The sequence below is a fragment of the Procambarus clarkii genome, chromosome 67 (assembly GCF_040958095.1).
Source record: "Procambarus clarkii isolate CNS0578487 chromosome 67, FALCON_Pclarkii_2.0, whole genome shotgun sequence".
In the NCBI taxonomy this organism is placed as follows: domain Eukaryota; kingdom Metazoa; phylum Arthropoda; class Malacostraca; order Decapoda; family Cambaridae; genus Procambarus; species Procambarus clarkii.
Genome location: NC_091216.1, coordinates 19,969,703 through 19,987,459, shown reverse-complemented (window position 1 = coordinate 19,987,459; position 17,757 = coordinate 19,969,703). Strand labels below are relative to the sequence as shown.

General features: G+C 45.7%; 2 protein-coding genes across 2 annotated transcripts in view; one reads left to right on the top strand and one right to left on the bottom strand.

Moving 5' to 3' along the window:
* Positions 1–17,757, top strand: part of LOC123767758 (choline-phosphate cytidylyltransferase B) — a 664,019-nt gene that overhangs the window by 13,957 nt on the left and 632,305 nt on the right. The gene's annotated exons all lie outside the window — the stretch shown is intronic.
* The window catches only part of LOC123767754 (chondroadherin), a 144,908-nt gene continuing 132,055 nt past the window's right edge, over positions 4,905–17,757 (bottom strand). The window contains exons 2-4 of the mRNA XM_045757733.2: positions 15,460–16,693; positions 12,461–12,571; positions 4,905–5,771 (exon numbers count right to left, since the gene is read on the bottom strand). Coding sequence (XP_045613689.2) covers positions 5,603–5,771; positions 12,461–12,571; positions 15,460–16,691 — 1,512 coding nt within the window. The 5' untranslated portion in view covers positions 16,692–16,693 and the 3' untranslated portion in view covers positions 4,905–5,602. The remainder of the gene's footprint in view (positions 5,772–12,460; positions 12,572–15,459; positions 16,694–17,757) is intronic.

The following is a 17,757-nucleotide window of genomic DNA, read 5'->3' as shown; positions in this document are numbered from 1 at the left end:
TAATCGATTTTGACCATTTGGGCATAATTTTCACAACTACTTCAATATTTTTTTTCTCCCTTCCTATTTATGCTACGATGCTGAAACTTGGACCAGATGAAACACTTTTCATATAGAACTTGTCAAAAAAGTTTGATTGAAATCGAACGAGTTTTCATTTGTTGCATTTTTAGGGCAAATTGGAATCTGAGGCCCCCTTAAGGGGCACTCTGGTATATCGTGTTTAGAGACAGTGACTTACTCTAGACTATGCTTAACACTGTCCCCTGATTATACGAGCTGTGTGTACGAGTTGGTAACACCGACCAGGATACGAACCCAGGCCAAAGCGCTCGCGAAGCGCCGGGCGGGTTTCTTACCACTTGGCCACGCGGACTGCAGTTTCATGGCAGCGCAGCAATTAATCTTTAACAGTTTATATAGGTTTTTTTAAAGTAAATTTGTTTGATAAGTTATCGACAAAAAGAATATTAAAAAGCAAGTTAATATATGGGTTCTGAAGAGAATTTCACAAATACTTTAATCCTCCACCTAGAAACATAGGAAGGCTCGACCACTTATTTATTATTAACATCATTATTGATAATTTAATTAAAATTTGCCTAATCTGAGGATTCCTGAAATCACTCGACCACTGGGTATATGACGCCACGAGAAAACCACATAAAACCAATTTACTTAAACGGCTGTCATTCACTAAACTACTTCAGAGTATTGAGCCGATCGAAGGAAGCAGTTGAATCAGTATTGTCACTAGGAGCATCCTGGAGATGTTTGTATTTAGATGCCTTACAAACCTCTCGTCTCTGGCAACGGGAAATAACGGCCACACTGGGTTTGGGGGAAGATTTGCTAAGGTACAACGAAGTTGGATGTATAATTAATGCTCTCGAACTTCTTAATTTATTTGATTAATGATCAGGGTTCGTAAAAAGGTAATCCAACGCAAGTAGATAATGGAGGTGAACTCTGTTGTCTACATTCTGCATTCAGGTTGGATTGGATATCAGAGTAAAAAAAAAAAATAATGAAAAACCTCAATGATGTTTGAGTTTGAGCATGTAACCAGTTTATTAATTATGTCTCCCTGTCCTCGCGGAACACAAGTGTATGTGACAAGTCATCGACAGACTTACGTAGACTTCATGGTCTCACCTGTTGTAGATCAACAGGAAAGTCGCCAAGTCATGAAGAAAAGTATATCATAGTCTCGGCACAGCTTGCTGCTTAGCACAATGACCTGCCACTGTGCATACACACTAACAATGAGAGGCGTCTATATGGGGTCACGATGCCACTGGAGAAGAAAGCTAAACAGGTACAGTGGTATTACACATGCGCATCCAGATTGACTGTCCGGAGATGGCACTGCCACCTTCAAGGAGGCACTGATTATGATAGACCTCCCACACTGATACAGCTTCATCCCAGTAGCCTTAAAAACACCCTTACCTCCTGTACCTAATGCGTACCTAAGTTCCTGAATATGTTGGTCATTAAACAAGTCACGGAACCAAAAACGTCAGAGCGGCTAGTTTTCTGTTCCGGCGCTTGAGTTTGATCCAGAGTGGATGTGACTACCGCATTCTTGCAGCCATCTAGATATATTTTATCTGCAATTTGCATTTGTTGTAACATTTGCAAATCAGCTCAACCTGCTAAACCATTTGATTATTACATCAAATAGGTTGGCGGAAGAAAATATGTGATTTCAGGATTTTTTTTTTTTTAAGAATGTGTTATTTAGTTCTACCAGGCTATGGGTCTTCATAGTAGCAGAGATGGTATCCCCCTATACATATAATATTTATATAAATCTCTGGAACCTCTGAGGAAGAGTTGACGTGTCCAGTTGATTGACCTATGACGAACAGTGAGAAGATAATTGTGGTGTTAATGCAACTTGTAGAGAAGTTCGATGCTAGGCACAGACTTTAGTCATAGAGTTTTGAGATGCATTATTCATGAGTAGGTTTTTGGACAGCCGTAGATCTGCGTGCGGGTGGAGTGTGTCCCGCGTGTACTCCACTATTTGTGCCTTAAGAATGGATAACTGGCTTTGGATCCCGCCTTTCTAGCCGCCGGTTGTTTAAAGTAACGATTCTTGTCCTTGGTGTGTGCTTGTGTGTGCCACGGGTTGAGCGTGTGCGTGCATGTGCTAGGTCAGGTGTGGTGTTCAGGATGGGTAGCTTGATGTGCGGGTGGTGTGATGGGTTAGGTAAGATGCAAGACGGGTATTATTCTGAGTAGGTGGCGTGCAGGTGAGAGTAACGACCAAGACATGGCACCAAGTTCAAGTATCCAGACAAGAAAAGAAATACATCTTAAAAGGATAGAGTAGCTTAGGCTATTTATAACCCCCCCCCCCAACCCCTATGGACACGGCACCACCTACCCACACCTGCCAGGCTGTGGGGGTCACGAAAGCCACACTGCCGTTCTCTACATGTACTATACAGCCATTCTGGTCATGCTCTTTATCTTAGTAATCAATTGGGTCCAACGATTTATATCCTATTGACTAGCACTGGCCACATGAGGAACACCATGTGTAAACAACGCTATAAAATAGCCCATAAGGAAAACTTGGACTATCAAGAATGCTTTATAGTGTATCATTTGCAAATTCTAACACACTTTAACAGTATTAACAGTGGTAAGATGAGGTGGTGTTTACACACTGGGAGACAAGATTGGTGGGTAACATTAGAGGGAGACACCGGCGGGTGGTGTCTGGTCCCCTGACGTGACCATACTTAGGTATACCTGCCACGCTCCTCCACACACCGCCCAGCTCGTACTAAACCAGTCGCTTGATAACTGTTAGGAAGAAATTACGTCCTGGTGAGACGGAGAGTCTTAAGTGCCTCTCCCTAGAAAATTCTTATCACGAGGCGCTCGTGGAGATGACAGGCAGCTCGCACTTCACATTTTACAGCGACGTAAATCATAGGTTTGTCAACTGGAGTTGGAGAAGTTGCTCCTCTGCGCAATCACGGTGCTCTAAATCTCCTCCCTTTTTTACCTTAGTCATATGCAAGTGTGCAACAAAAATTTTTAATAGAGAAACTTTTCAGGCGACATAAATAATTGTGTTCATTCGGCTGATGAAAATTGCGATGTGTTGTTGGATGAGCAATTACCTAAATTACTGCTTTTACTTGTCTTTCTGAAAGTTTTATTAAGTGTCGCTGGTGGAGGAAACGTGGTCCTTGTGCGTCATTAAGACGATTGCTCAGGTCTTCCTTCACACGAGAGGCGTGCGTGTGGTAGAGGGCGTGCGTGTGGTAGAGGGGCGTGCTTGTGGTGGTAGAGGGGCGTGCTTGTGGTAGAGGGGCGTGCTTGTGGTGGTAGAGGGGCGTGCTTGTGGTGGTAGAGGGGCGTGCTTGTGGTGGTAGAGGGGCGTGCTTGTGGTGGTAGAGGGGCGTGCTTGTGGTGGTAGAGGGGCGTGCTTGTGGTGGTAGAGGGGCGTGCTTGTGGTGGTAGAGGGGCGTGTTTGTGGTGGTAGAGGGGCGTGCTTGTGGTGGTAGAGGGGCGTGCTTGTGGTGGTAGAGGGGCGTGCTTGTGGTGGTAGAGGGGCGTGCTTGTGGTGGTAGAGGGGCGTGCTTGTGGTGGTAGAGGGGCGTGCTTGTGGTAGAGGGCGTGCTTGTGGTAGAGGGGCGTGCTTGTGGTAGAGGGGCGTGCTTGTGGTAGAGGGCGTGCTTGTGGTAGTGGGCGTGCTTGTGGTAGTGGGCGTGCTTGTGGTAGAGGGGCGTGCTTGTGGTAGAGGGGCGTGCTTGTGGTAGTGGGCGTGCTTGTGGTAGAGGGCGTGCTTGTGGTAGTGGGCGTGCTTGTGGTAGTGGGCGTGCTTGTGGTAGAGGGCGTGCTTGTGGTAGAGGGGCGTGCTTGTGGTAGAGGGGCGTGCTTGTGGTAGAGGGGCGTGCTTGTGGTAGAGGGGCGTGCTTGTGGTAGAGGGGCGTGCTTGTGGTAGAGGACATCTACTCTCGCCTCCCCAGGAGACAGTAGATGTGTACAGCTTTTGTATAAAGTCGTTGTACCTCTTTTTGATTGACGTTAATGATGACCAGACCACACGCTAGAAGATGAAGGGACGACGACGTTTCGGTCCGTCCTGGACCATTCTCAAGTTGATTGTGAACTATTGTGAAAGATTAGAACGGCAATCTTTGTACTGTGGTGAACAGAGTTACAAAAACTGGCGTGTAAGCCGGAGGATGGGCTGGGATATACAGGTGACATACAGGGGGAAAGAAACAACATCTGGCGAATTCTTATTCAAAATATAACGTATTCTTTCTAACCTTATAACTTAAGTCAGAAGCTGTAGCGCTGCACAGCAGGTTGACGAGGAAGGGCATGGCTACACGCCAGCAACAGTGTGCTCCTATGGACAAGCCGCCGGCTTCCTGTCCACGTGAGGCCACTAGAGAGGGGTAGTGTCTACACGAGAATGATAGAAATACTGGTTAATGAAAAGGGATTTATTGATTAGCAAAGCGGTACTCTGAAGTAAAACTTGTTACCTTTTAAACCCAATATGACGCGTCTAAAATATTAGGTAGAGAGCTGCAGTACTGGCCAGCTCATCCCACCGTGCTACTATGCACTACGGGCTCACCATAGCCCGTGCTACTTGGAACTTTTTGTTGCAGATAGCGAATCTTAAACATCATCATCATACCGTGCAACTTGTGAGGGGTGACTATGAAGCCTCGACACCAGTGTACAGTATAGCGAGGAGTCTTCCTCTTGGGCACTGTGATGGAGCACGTATCTTTGGGGTTAGCTCAGCCACTCACACCACATAATATCCAGCTGTCACCCTCTTCTCCTGCTGTGTATCCACCAACACTCTTCCTTATCGTGTTATCTTCATTTTGGAGCGGGTATTTTAAAAGTCATAATGATACAATGAAAATCGATATTTATTTACTGGCACAATTAAGTATTTGTGGCGTATTAACATATTTCGGTGCAGTTGAAATCAAGGGACCACCTCTGACCCGTCGTCTGTCAACACTCAGTCACGTCCTATATACAGAAAGAATTTGAAGACCTTTGTTGTGTGTGGGGCCAGATGGCAGTGCAAGTTATGTACATCAAAACCATTTATATATAAAATACCTAGTAACCACCTCACTACTAACAAGTTTAAAAAGAAGAAATCTAGAAAAAAATATTTTTTTGTGTGTAAAAGAGTGAGTGCAAGTGTGTGTGTGTGTGTGTGTTAGTGTGCTAAAGACTGATTGTAAGTGTGCAAAAGAGTGAGTGTAAAAGTGTGTGTGTGTGTGTGTGTGTGTGTGTAAGAGTGTATGTGCTAGCAAGCTGAGCGTATTTACAAGGGTATACGGTATAGTTTTGTGTTCTGGCCTGACTTGCATTGAAGCATCTGTAAATGAGCTCTAGTACATAATGTATGATAAAGAATGTATTTGCGTTTATACATGGACACGCGTGTGTGTGTTTACCCGCCACCTTCCTTTCACTTGAGCTTAGGATCACGTGTAATGTCGACCGAAGCAGCTATTGCCAGTCTTGTTCGTAGAAGTTATTCTTCTCAGCGCCCCTCAGACCAAACATGACCCTAGATGTGAAGGTTGCTTTAGACTTTGGTGACGGGGATCTTGGTGAGGGAGGCCGGGGTGTGGTACATGTATTCCTCCGCCATGACGTGTCTGCTGGGGGGAGGACGTCCCTGTGGAGGCCATGGAGCTAGGGGATCAGGAGGCCACCCGCCGCCCAGTTTAACTCTCTGTTGTCGCCGCCAGTACCTGGGAGCGTCAAAGAGTTCTGTTAGTACCCTGACAACGCTTACGCTAACTTAGGGAAGAGGTGGATGACGTATGCGAGGATTAAGGGAGATGAGAAGATGAAATTGTGATGCCGCTCTGGTTTCAGGAATAATATGGGAATTTTAATTGAAAGAGTAATATTTGCACACATATCGAAGGAGAAAATGGCAAAGGAATCGCCATGATCGGTTCCTTGATGCGTTGTGTCTTACAAAGATTGTGTGATGGTGAGGCCGAGCCACGGGTCAACACGAGAGACGTGATGGTGTGGGGAAAGCATCGGATCAAAAACCTTATCCCGGCTTACTGCTTGCACTGCTTCAACACACGCCTGCGCACCACACCCTCATACAATGTCTAACTTGTTTCCAGGAGTAGTCATGTGTTTCTGCACTTTTAAGAATTGTATGTATATGTGAATTAGATAGAGGTACCCGGCGGTGCCCGGGTTGACCTTGTGCATAGATCTGTCTAATAGGTCTTCCCCGACAACACTCACCTACCCCACCTCCCCTCCTCCCCATCAACAATGTAACCATATTCGCAACACTGTCATCACCACCCTATGACACTCGCCATACCATCACCAATCATCCTGCAAAGTTTGGTGAGGCTAGCCCGATGCGTCTGGTTCCCAACCTCGAAGAGACATTCTCTCTTTATGAATTGTGTAAATTTGCATTAGTGACTCGTCTAAGTGTGCTTGCAGGATTAACTTCAGCTCCTGAGCCACTTCACCTGAACTGTCGGTCCTTTAATTTTAATACATCGACTTTCGATTCTGTACTTTGTTTTATCTTCTTTTGAAAGTGAGGTGCTGGTTTCAACAATCTCTCCTTCTTGTGTTACCTACGTTTCTTACTCGTACACAAAGAGAGCGTCTCCCGACATATATGACTTGTATCTGGCTTCCGTCCGTTCTTGTCGTTATATTGTCGCTTTCCGTGCACTTCATATTTTTCCAGTAATTCCCTTGGTATATTTTAGGTCTCAGTCGTGTCAACCTTTCTCCTTTGTCTTGTCTAACACGGCCAAGTCCGGTCTTCTGTCACGCTTCGTCGTTTATACAACTTGATTCTTGGATCAACTGCGTATCAAAGTAATAATATTTTATACTTTATCTTCGTCCTTCTTTAAGTTTGGGGCTCGACGCCGGCGCTGCATAGTCAAGTTCTAGTCTCCTGTAGGTAGCAGTGTTCTGAATGCGGTATGTGTACATACATATATACGACTTCGACTTTGACACTGTTGCTGTGACACAAAGCGATTTTGTAATTTTGACCTACTTATGTTACCAGATAAGACGATGTACACACACACACGCACACACACACACACACACACACACACACACACACACACACACACACACACACACACACTCATTCCTGAGCCTTAGTAGGCTCAGGAATCTGTACACCAGTTGATTGACAGTTGAGAGGCGGGACCAAAGAGCCAAAGCTCAACCCCCGCAAGCACAAATAGGTGAGTACACACACAGCCAGTGGCTGTGTGGATAGCACGCTGGTCACGTAATCCTGTGGCCCGGGTTCGATTCCCGGCTCCGGCGAAAAACAATGGGCAGAGTTTCTTTCACCCTGATGCACCTGTTACCTAGCACTTAATAGGTACCTGGGAGTTAGACAGCTGTTACGAGCTGCTTCCTGTGTGTGTGTGATAAAAAGAAATAGTAGTAACAGTTGATTGGCAGTTGAGAGGCGGGCCGAAAGAGCAGAGCTCAACCCCCACAAGCACAATTAGGTGAAAACAACTAGGTGAATACACACAGACGATGAGAGGAAACGATGAACCAGCGAGACTGGGCCTAGTCTTCACTCTGAACGACTCTGACATAAGGGAAATCGGTTTCGAGGCCCTGGTAGGAATGAGCGACCACAGTGTGCTGACATATGAGTATCTGGTCGAAGAAGGGGTAATGAACTCGAGGAGGGGAACTGATAACAAAAGGCGGGCATTCACAAAGGGGAACTATGAGGAGATAAGAAAATTCCTAACAGATATAACATAGGAAATAGAGCTCAGGGAAAAGACGACCCCAAGTCATGATGGACATCATCACGATGAAGTGTAAGGAGGCAGCAGACAAGTTTGTTCCGGTCCAAATGGAAAACAACGAAATGCAGATGAGAAACCCATGGTTTAACCAGAGATGTAGGCTAGCTAAGCAGCAACGTAAAAGGGCGTGGAGAAACTATAGGAATAACAGGACACTTGAGAGCCGAGAAAGATACCAGAGTGCCAGGAATGAATATGTCAGGTTGAGAAGAGAGGCAGAAAGGTAATAAGAAAATGACATTGCAAGCAAGGCAAAGACTCAACCTTAATTGCTGCACAGCCACATCAAGAGAAAACATCAGTAAAGGAACAGGAAATGAAATTGAGGATAGAGGCAGACAGATTCACTACAAACGACAAGGAAATGTGCTAGGAATTAAATAAGAAATTCCAGGAAGTCTTCACATTAGAGCAAGGTGAAGTTCCAGAGATAAGAGAGGGAATAGTTAACCAGGAACCACTAGAAGAGTGAGATTACCAGTGGGGATGTAAAGAAGCTTTTGCTAGAGTTGGATGTGACAAAGGCAATAGGCCCAGATGGAATCTTCCTTTGAATACTAAAAAAGCAGAAGCCCTGTGCCTGCCACTCTCCATATTGTATAACAAATCACTGGTAACGGTAACTGCCAAAAATTTGGAAGATGGCTAATGTAGTTTCGATATACAAGAAGGGGGATAGACAGGAGGCACTGAACTAGAGGCCAGTGTCCCTAACTTGCATACCATACAAGCTGATGGAGAAGATTGTGCGAAAAAAGCTAGTGGAACATCTGGACCGAAAGAACTTTGTAACACAGCATCAAAATGGATTCAGGGATGTCAAGTCCTGCCTCACAGGATTAATTGACTTCTAATTGACTTCTACGACTAGGCAACAAAAATCAGGCAAGAAAGATAAGGGTGGACAGACTGCATATTTTTGGATTGCCAGAAAGCCTTTGACTCAGTACCACACTAGAGGCTAGTGCAAAAGCTGGAGATGCAGGCTGGAGTGAAAGGGAAGGTACTCCATTGGATAAGGGAGTACCTAAGCAACAGAAGGCAGCGAGTCACTGTGAGGGGTGAGGTCTCAGATTGGCGAAGCGTCACCAGTGGGGTCCCGCAGGGTTCAGTCCTTGGACCTATACTGTTTCTGATATATGTAAATGATCTCCCAGAGGGTATAGAATCGATCCTCTCATTGTTTGCTGATGATGCAAAAATTATGAGGAAGATTAAAACAGAGGAAGATGGTAGGAGGCTACAAGATGACCTAGACACAGTATGAATGGTCCAACAAATGGCTACTAAAGTTCAACCCGATTAAATGTAAGGTAATGAAACTAGGCGGTGGAAACAGGCTAGACACAGGATACAGATTAGGAGATGAAGTCCTTCATGAAACGGACAGAGAGAAAGATCTAGATCTAGAAAGAGTTGATATCACACCAAACCTGTCTCCTGAAGTCCACATAAAAAGAATTACATCTGCGGCATACGCGAGGCTGGCTAACATCAGAACAGCCTTCAGGAACCTGTGTAAGGAATCATTCAGAATCTTGTATACCACATATGTAAGACCAATCCTGGAGTATGCAGCCCCAGCATGGAGCCCGTACCTTGTCAAGCACGAGATAGAGCTGGAGAAAGTTCAGAGGTATGCCACTAGGCTAGTCCTAGAACAGAGGCATGAGTTACGAGGAAAGGCTGCGTGAAATGCACCTCACGACACTGAAAGACAGAAGAGTAAGGGGAGACATGATCACTGCCTACAAAATTCTCAGAGGAATTGACAGGGTAGATAAGGATAAACTGTTTAACACAGTGGTACGCAATCAAGGGGACACAGGTGGACCCAAATGAAGCACAGGGACGTTAGAAGGAACTTTTTCAGTGTCAGAGTAGTTAACAGGTGGAATGCATTAGACAGTGATGTGGTGGAGGCTGACTCCATACAGTTTCAAATGTAGAGATGATAGAGCTCAGTAGGCTCATGAATCTGTACACCAGTTGATTGGCGGTTGAGAGGTGGGACCAAAGAGCCAGAGCTCAACCAGAGCAAGCACAACTAAGTGGATACACCCACAACTTTTAAGACCAGATTCGGTAAAGAATTCGACCGTTAGAACAGGTAGATTAAAATGCAACAGGTACAAGAAGGGCAGCAGGCGGAGCACCAGGAGCTAGACCCAAACTCCCCGTAGTCACTGATAGGTAAGTTGATCTAATAACAGAAGAGTTGGGTGTGCTTATTTTTCCTGTTCCTCGGTCACAATTGGAAATATAAGAACAAGTTTTTTCATGGAAGTCTATCTACAATAATTAAATTGTACCGGATGATTGCTTTTCTCTGGAGGAGCGCGATGTGTAACAATCTCGGAGGTGGAGAATTGATTTGTGGCTGGGGGGGGGGGACTTTCCTGGTTGTTGGGTGAGCTGGTCGAGGAGGTCGACCAGGTCGACCAGCCACACAACACTTTGCTTGGCACTTGTGTTTATTGTGTTTTATGAACATTCTTGGGTACATAATCATTTCTGCAGTTAGCCCAGACTATATGAAGGGTTACATGGTTTGTGACACTAAAACTCCTATCTGGCGGGGTTAGTAGACACACTAACCCCGCCAAATGCTTCTTGTATACAATAGCTACAACTGGAAGGGGGATACAAGGGGCTATATCACCCCGCATTTTTGGAGGGTGATATAGCCTAGGGTATGAGGGAGAGTGCAGGCGTGCGCAGTGCGTTATGGAGAGGGGGGGGGGGGGGAGAGATGTGTCCACTCCTCTGGGGAACGTAGAGGAAAATACTGACTTTACGATGCGGGGGCGAGTGTTGTCCGCGAGGTAATGACACCTTGGGGCGCTTAGTTATGACAAGCCTCTGGTTTTATGCTGACATTCTTCCTCTCATGTCTTCCTTATGATTCTCGCTTAGGGCGCTCTCACTCCACCCTTGCTCATTATTTATATATATATATATATATATATATATATATATATATATATATATATATATATATATATATATATAATATAATATTTCATCAAAATATTCTACACAAATTTCAAATGCCTCACTTTCTTCTCCAAGGCTATGGGTCTTCATCATATTTCCACAGGTAGTGTAGCTTAGTATATCTTGTGCGTGTATGCGTGAGCGCGCGCGTGTGTTGTACTCACCTATGTGTCTTCAGGGTCATGTAAAGTGACCGAGCTCCGTCTTCTCATCATTATTTTATCAATCCAATAAATCTGTTTTCACTTTTCATATTTAGATTTAAATTTGTGTTTTGAGTTAGCTTTCCTCACTCATCCGTGTAACGCATATTGCTTATTGACGATTATAACATTGAAGAACTTCTCTGATGTCTTTGTGACTCATTAGTCTAGCTTCCATCTTTGACTCGAGCTATAAACATTGATTCTTTCTCTTAGTCAATTCCCTTGAGAATCGTGTATGCCATTATCATGTCTCTTCCAATGTCGTGCGGTCCAGTTGGCTCAGTCTTTCCCCAGAGCTCAAACCCCTCAGCTCAAGACCAAGCCTGGATGCAGATCTTTGGACCTGTTTTTAGTTTTGTTTTGTATTTTTTCACGTGGGGCGGGGAGGGGGTGGTTCCTTTATCTAAGCTGCATATTTGAGTTCGTCTCACATAGGTTGTATATATGAGCCGGAATCCTCTTTTGGTTCGAATTCCCATATAGTAGGAGAGCATACGTAATTCCGTAGCAGAATTACTGATGACATATTGGCGGATGGATTTATTCAATTATTCAGTCATATTTATTCACCTGTAAATGAATTATATCGTTGGTGGCACTTCAGATTCTGTTGCGTATAATCATGATGACGTCATAAAGATGGCGCCCATCAATAATTTTTAACATTTTATTATATTCGTTAAATTTGTCAATGGACCCCATAACTCCCAGGATGTATATGGGGATAAACTACCCCACTACAGGATCACAGGATGGATATTGGGGATAAACTACCACTCACAGGTTGTGTATTTGGTCTACTACCACTCACAGGATACGCATTGGGTCCTCTACCACTCACAGGATGGGTATTTGGTCTTCTACACTCACAGGATGGGCATGGGGTTCTCTACCACTCACAGGATGGGCATGGGGTCCTCTACCACTCACAGGATGGGCATGGGGTCCTCTACCACTCACAGGATGGGCATGGGGTCCTCTACCACTCACAGGATGGGCATGGGGTCCTCTACCACTCACAGGATGGGCATGGGGTCCTCTACCACTCACAGGATGGGCATGGGGTCCTCTACCACTCACAGGATGGGCATGGGATCCTCTACCACTCACAGGATCGGCATGGGGTCCTCTACCACTCACAGGATGGGCATGGGGTCCTCTACCACTCACAGGATGGGTATGGGGTCCTCAACCACTCACAGGATGGGTATTTGGCAAATAATAAAGTAGAACGAATTAATAGCATCCTTATCCAAACTTATCCGTTTAAGCCTTGGCATAACCTCTCTACCCCAGTATCCCCATTCCAACCTACATATCCTACAACATTGCCATACCAGCCTCCCGCTCCCCATCCCCCTCCTAATCGGCGGAGGAGAGGCAACTTACCTGCACAGGAGGAGAGAGAGCGTGAGGATGAGAACGGTGGAGGCCGTGACGACGACGATGCCCAGTACCACCTGCACCCTCTCGCCACACAGGTGCTCGCTCGGCACCAACCTGCAGAGAGAGAGAGAGAGGTCACACACGACGCGTCAGGAACACGTCGATTTAGGATCGGGTGCGCCCCCCCCCCCCGGCTATCCTACGGTCATGAGAAATTAATGATTCCTGTGGTTAGGGATGTTGTTGTTGTTGTTGTTGTTTATGATTCAGCTACTGGGGGAACAAAAAGTCCCAAGTAGCACGGGCTATGGTGAGCCCGTTACCTGGCACAGCAGCGGGGCTGTGTAATTGGTTGGATGTCTGTGTTAGGGACAGGAAGCCTTCAGTTTATATTGAGGTCCCCCTAGGACAGGGGTGGCGAATCTATGGCACGCTTGCCCAGAGTGGCATGTGAGCAAATTTAGCTGGCATTTACTTGATTTACCCGGGGGCGACTCACACTAGCGTACTTGACGAGGACAGGAAGCCGGCGGCGTGTCGAAAGTCATTATTTGTCTTGATGATTAGAAACTTTAAAATGTAAGAGTTTTGGCATTTACGGCTTCGGGTAGGCGGTTCCATGGATTTATAACCCTGTGGGTGAAAAAGCATCTCCTGTTCTCAGTCGTACATTGTGGCTTGTTGAGCTTGAAACCGTTGCTCCTTGTTTGTGTTACATCTGACCTTTTGAAGAAATTGTCCGGATTAACATCTTTTAAATTGTTCAGTATTTTAAGTTTCAATAAGTCCGCCTTGTCATGCTTGGTGTGCAGTGTTGTTAGCCCCGTGGCCCTCAACCGTTCCTGATACGGGAGTTGACTTAGCTCTGGAATGATTTTTGAAATCAAATCATGACAGCTGATGGTGCACCCAGCATGATGGGAAAAGTAGCTGGTTTTGTAAATGTGTTTGCAAATATGTTGGACAGCCATTGGCAGGCTCCCATTGCAATGTACACGAGGCGGCCTTGTGTGCAAAAGTTGGCTTTAAGGAACTTGAAGTGATGAAAATTGTTACCAAGATAAGTGTCTTTCTGAGCGTGCTTTGAAAAAGACAGTTACACAATTTACCGAGCGAGGTGAATTCGGTGTACACATTACTACTAATGTACAACAATGCTCGTTGGCTTAGTATAGCATATGTCCTCAAACGATTTGTTGAGTGTTTGAAATAGGTCTGTTTTGACGAATTACAAATTCCATTGTAAGAAGTATCAATGTTGCCTGGATCTGTAGATTTAAATTTTTTCTCGGGTTTCTCCACATATTTAAATGAGTTTAACACCATAAAAGCCTTTGAAATCAAACTTAATTTTGTTAAACGTGATGTCGACATTGGCACTCTTAAATATTTCGCAAACCTAAACAAAAATATAACATATCTTGAAATTCACGAGAAAACTGATATTCACAGCCTTCAAATTTAATTTTCCAGTATCATTGATTTAACTGCAGATCAATTTTATTTTAGGATTTATATACTAAATTCAGATCATTTGAAGAAACTCCAAAATTCATAAAACGTGCAGACAGTGTACCATTAGACAAACTCAAATTGAAAATGTTGCAGCGTTGATTTGAATAATTTTGAGATGCAGTTGATTGATTTACAAAGCATCTAAATTTGGAGGCAAAAATTTAGTAAACTGATTTAAATTTAGGCAAACTGAGTAATATTACTCAGGACACACGGAACAAAGTTGCTTATGTTGTCCAAGTGTTTAACGAAAGAACAAAAATTTGTCGACTTAAAGAGGTGAACAGAAATATTAAAAGATCAGTTAATGACCGAATTAACACAAAAGAATGCTTTCAGACATTCTTGAAGTGAACTGCAGCTCACCCTCGGTATGTCCCGGGTCATTATTCATGCTTATTTGTAATAGATTCATTTTGATGTGTTCATATCTATTCATTCTGATTTCGTCATTAAAAATTGTCTAAAAATTATTGGCGTACTTTCATGTAATATTTTCACCACCGTCTGAGATGTGTACAGATCTATCATTATTACTCAAGATGCAAAATAGCCTTCCCGGTTTGATACCTTATTTTGATCATTATTTACTTAATCATTACTTATAAGAATTGCCTTTAGTTTGTAATTTGTTTTTACTTTCACAAAATGACTGTAAAGGCGATCAGTGTGTACATAAGACCCTTACTGAGTACCATATTTCTGTGTTTGAAGTGAACAATTAAAATAATCCACAAAGAACTGAACATTAGGTATAAAGTTGAATTAGCTCTTAACCCTGGCGTTATGTAAGCCATTATGCCTCCCTTGTTGGCTGTGTGGTGGGTGGAAGTGCAGGGAAGTAAAGGCCTGGTATAACTCTTGTATTTACTCCTTCAGTTTTCCTCAGAGGCTCGTTTGGTGGGCGGCCAGGCTCACAAGTCTTTCTTTCCTGGAAGACACTCGGGGTATGCATGGCGGCTCTGCAAGGTTACTGCCTCTCAGTCCTCTTCGCAAAGGTCTATATTATATTTAGCTGAGGGAGCCAAGCAGAACAAAAAATAACACAGAATGGCAGAAAAGCTTCCTCTTTGAATCAACTAGACATTGGGTCTTATTGACCCAATGACCCTGACCTTTTTAGGTTAGGGTCATTGGTTAACCTTATGACCCTTATTGACCCCAAGATTTGTGTGCAATTATACTAGGGGGGTTACACCTCCCTAGCCATTGAGGCCCACAACTTTCTGTACAACGACACCTACGCCTCTAGCCAGCGATGTGTACGTCTCTACCTTCGCTATTGATCCTACTGCCTCTCACAACTGATTTTTTGATGTAACACTTGGTGATTTTATTACGTTAAGAAATTATAAAGAGTTAAATTAAATTGAGAGAGAACTGCATTATATGTTTCGGAAAAATGCGAGAGTAATTTTAACATTAATTAGTAATTACTGCCACCCTACAGTAATTGCTCCTTAGTTTAAGAACAAATAATATCTTGCCTGGAGAGGTAGAGCCCCCGAAGCTTGTCGGGGGCGGCACACTGGAGGTCTGGGGCAGCCAGGGAGGTGTTGGAGGACCCCAGTAGCTCAGCCAGCCACTGGAGGGAGCAGTTGCACACTAGAGGATTATCTCTCAAGTCCATCTTTTTTAAGGAACTCCATGGCACTTCTGCTTCCGGAAGAGACTGTAGACCATTGGCGCGGAGGTCGACGTTGCGCAGGTTGTGCAGGGAGGTGAGGAGGCCTTCTGGGAGGTGCCTCAGTAGAGGGTTGTGGGAGATGATTAGTGTCTTCAGGTCTCGGCATCCATCGAGAGCCAGAGGATGAACACTCTCCAAGTGAGGACTTCGTGATATCTCTAGTGTAGATAAACGTCCCAGGCCTTTAAAAGCCCTTGGACCGATACTTTTTATCTTATTTCTACTTAATGACAGAAAAGTTAGTGTTTGTAATGAAGACAGGGTCTTCGATGGCACCTCTTGAAGCGTGTTGCAATCAAGGTTTAGTTTTTGTAATTGTTGCAGGCGGTGGAAGGCTCTCTCGTCAAGGTAGTCGATGTTGTTTGTGTCCAAGGAGAGTGAAGCGAGTGTGTCGGTGGGGAAGGACAGGGAGTCGAGGCGCGTTAGGCGATTTCGACAGAGGTAGAGAGTTTGTAGCGACGATAGGTCTTCGAGTGCCACCGCCGGGACGTGTCTGAAGTAATTGTCGCACAAGTCGAGGACCAGTAGCTTTTGCACTCCTCGAAATGTGGGCTGAGTGAGTACGTGAAGGCGGTTGTGCGCCAGATGAAGCACTGTGAGCTGCGTCAAGTTGTCAAGTACACCGACAGGCAGATCAGAGAGGTTGTTGTGGCTCAGGTCCAGGGTGGAGAGATCCGCCAACCCCATGAAGGCGCCGACGGCGAGGGAGGTGAGATTATTGTGCGCTAGTCTCAGTTCCTTCAAAGCTGATTGCGCCTTGAAGTTTCCAGTTCCCACAGAAATTAAAAGATTGTGCGAGAGATCGAGCTCTTCGAGCTTGTCGAGGAAAACGAAGGCCTCGTCGACGGAGCTGATGGAGTTTCGGGCTAGGTTGAGCCGACGCAAGCTCGGGTTGAAGAGGATGGGGACGACGTTGACGCCGACGCCAACACAGCGAGCACTGGGGGCGGCGTCATCACAGGTGCAGCCGGGGGGGCAGAAGGCCTGTGCCAGGTCCAGAAGGTATGCCCACGCCAGCCACCACGCCACCATACCTGCAACAACACGCATCTCTTGAAGCAACATTATCAAACTTGGACAACAGTTAATATTATTACTAGGAATTGGAATCAGTCATTTTTTTTAAGTAATAATTTGAAAAACCTGTTTGATATTGGCGAATACACACAGGCTGCTGCGAGACTGACACCGGCACTCACTCGGGCCCGGGGACACCTGCACTCGCTTAGTGATACCACCACAAGTCACTCGCTTAGTGCCTTAGAAGTACACGAGCTCATCAATGAGACAACGTACAGCTCCTGATAAATACAAATGAACAAGAACAACATTTGCCTTTCAAAATGTATTGATTCCATTTGGTGACAGAATTTGGTGACCATCATTGTGGGTGTGGAGACTAATGTCGTGTGTGTGTGTGTGTGTGTGTGTGTGTGTGTGTGTGTGTGTGTGTGTGTGTGTGTGTGTGTGTGTGTGTGTGTGTGTGTGTTACTGTTGGAGGGTGCACCAGTTTGAGCAGGATAGGTTTAACATAAGAACATAAGAATGAAAGGTAGTTGCAGAAGGCCTATTGGCCCATACGAGGCAGTATTTGGAGCTGTAGTTGGTTTCTTTGAGCTGTAGTTGGTTTCAGTGGTTCTTCTACTCCCCAAGACCGGCACGTGGCGAAGTTTGTCTGATGTTCCTTGATCAGTCAGGCTGTTGCTTGTAGTAACTTGAAGAGCTACATAGCCATTAACTGATCTTTCATTTCAGTTAAGAGCCCGTGTTGCCCGCGAGGGCCCCCCCCCCCGTGTGTTGGCCGCGAGGGCCCCCCCCCCCGTGTGTTGGCCGCGAGGGGCCCCCCCCGTGTGTTGGCCGCGAGGGGCCCCCCCCCCGTGTGTTGGCCGCGAGGGGCCCCCCCGTGTGTTGGCCGCGAGGGGCCCCCCCCGTGTGTTGGCCGCGAGGGGGGGCCCCCCCGTGTGTTGGCCGCGAGGGGGGGCTCCCCCGTGTGTTGGCCGCGAGGGGCCCCCCCCCCCGTGTGTTGGCCGCGAGGGGCCCCCCCCCGTGTGTTGGCCGCGAGGGCCCCCCCCCCGTGTGTTGGCCGCGAGGGGGGCCC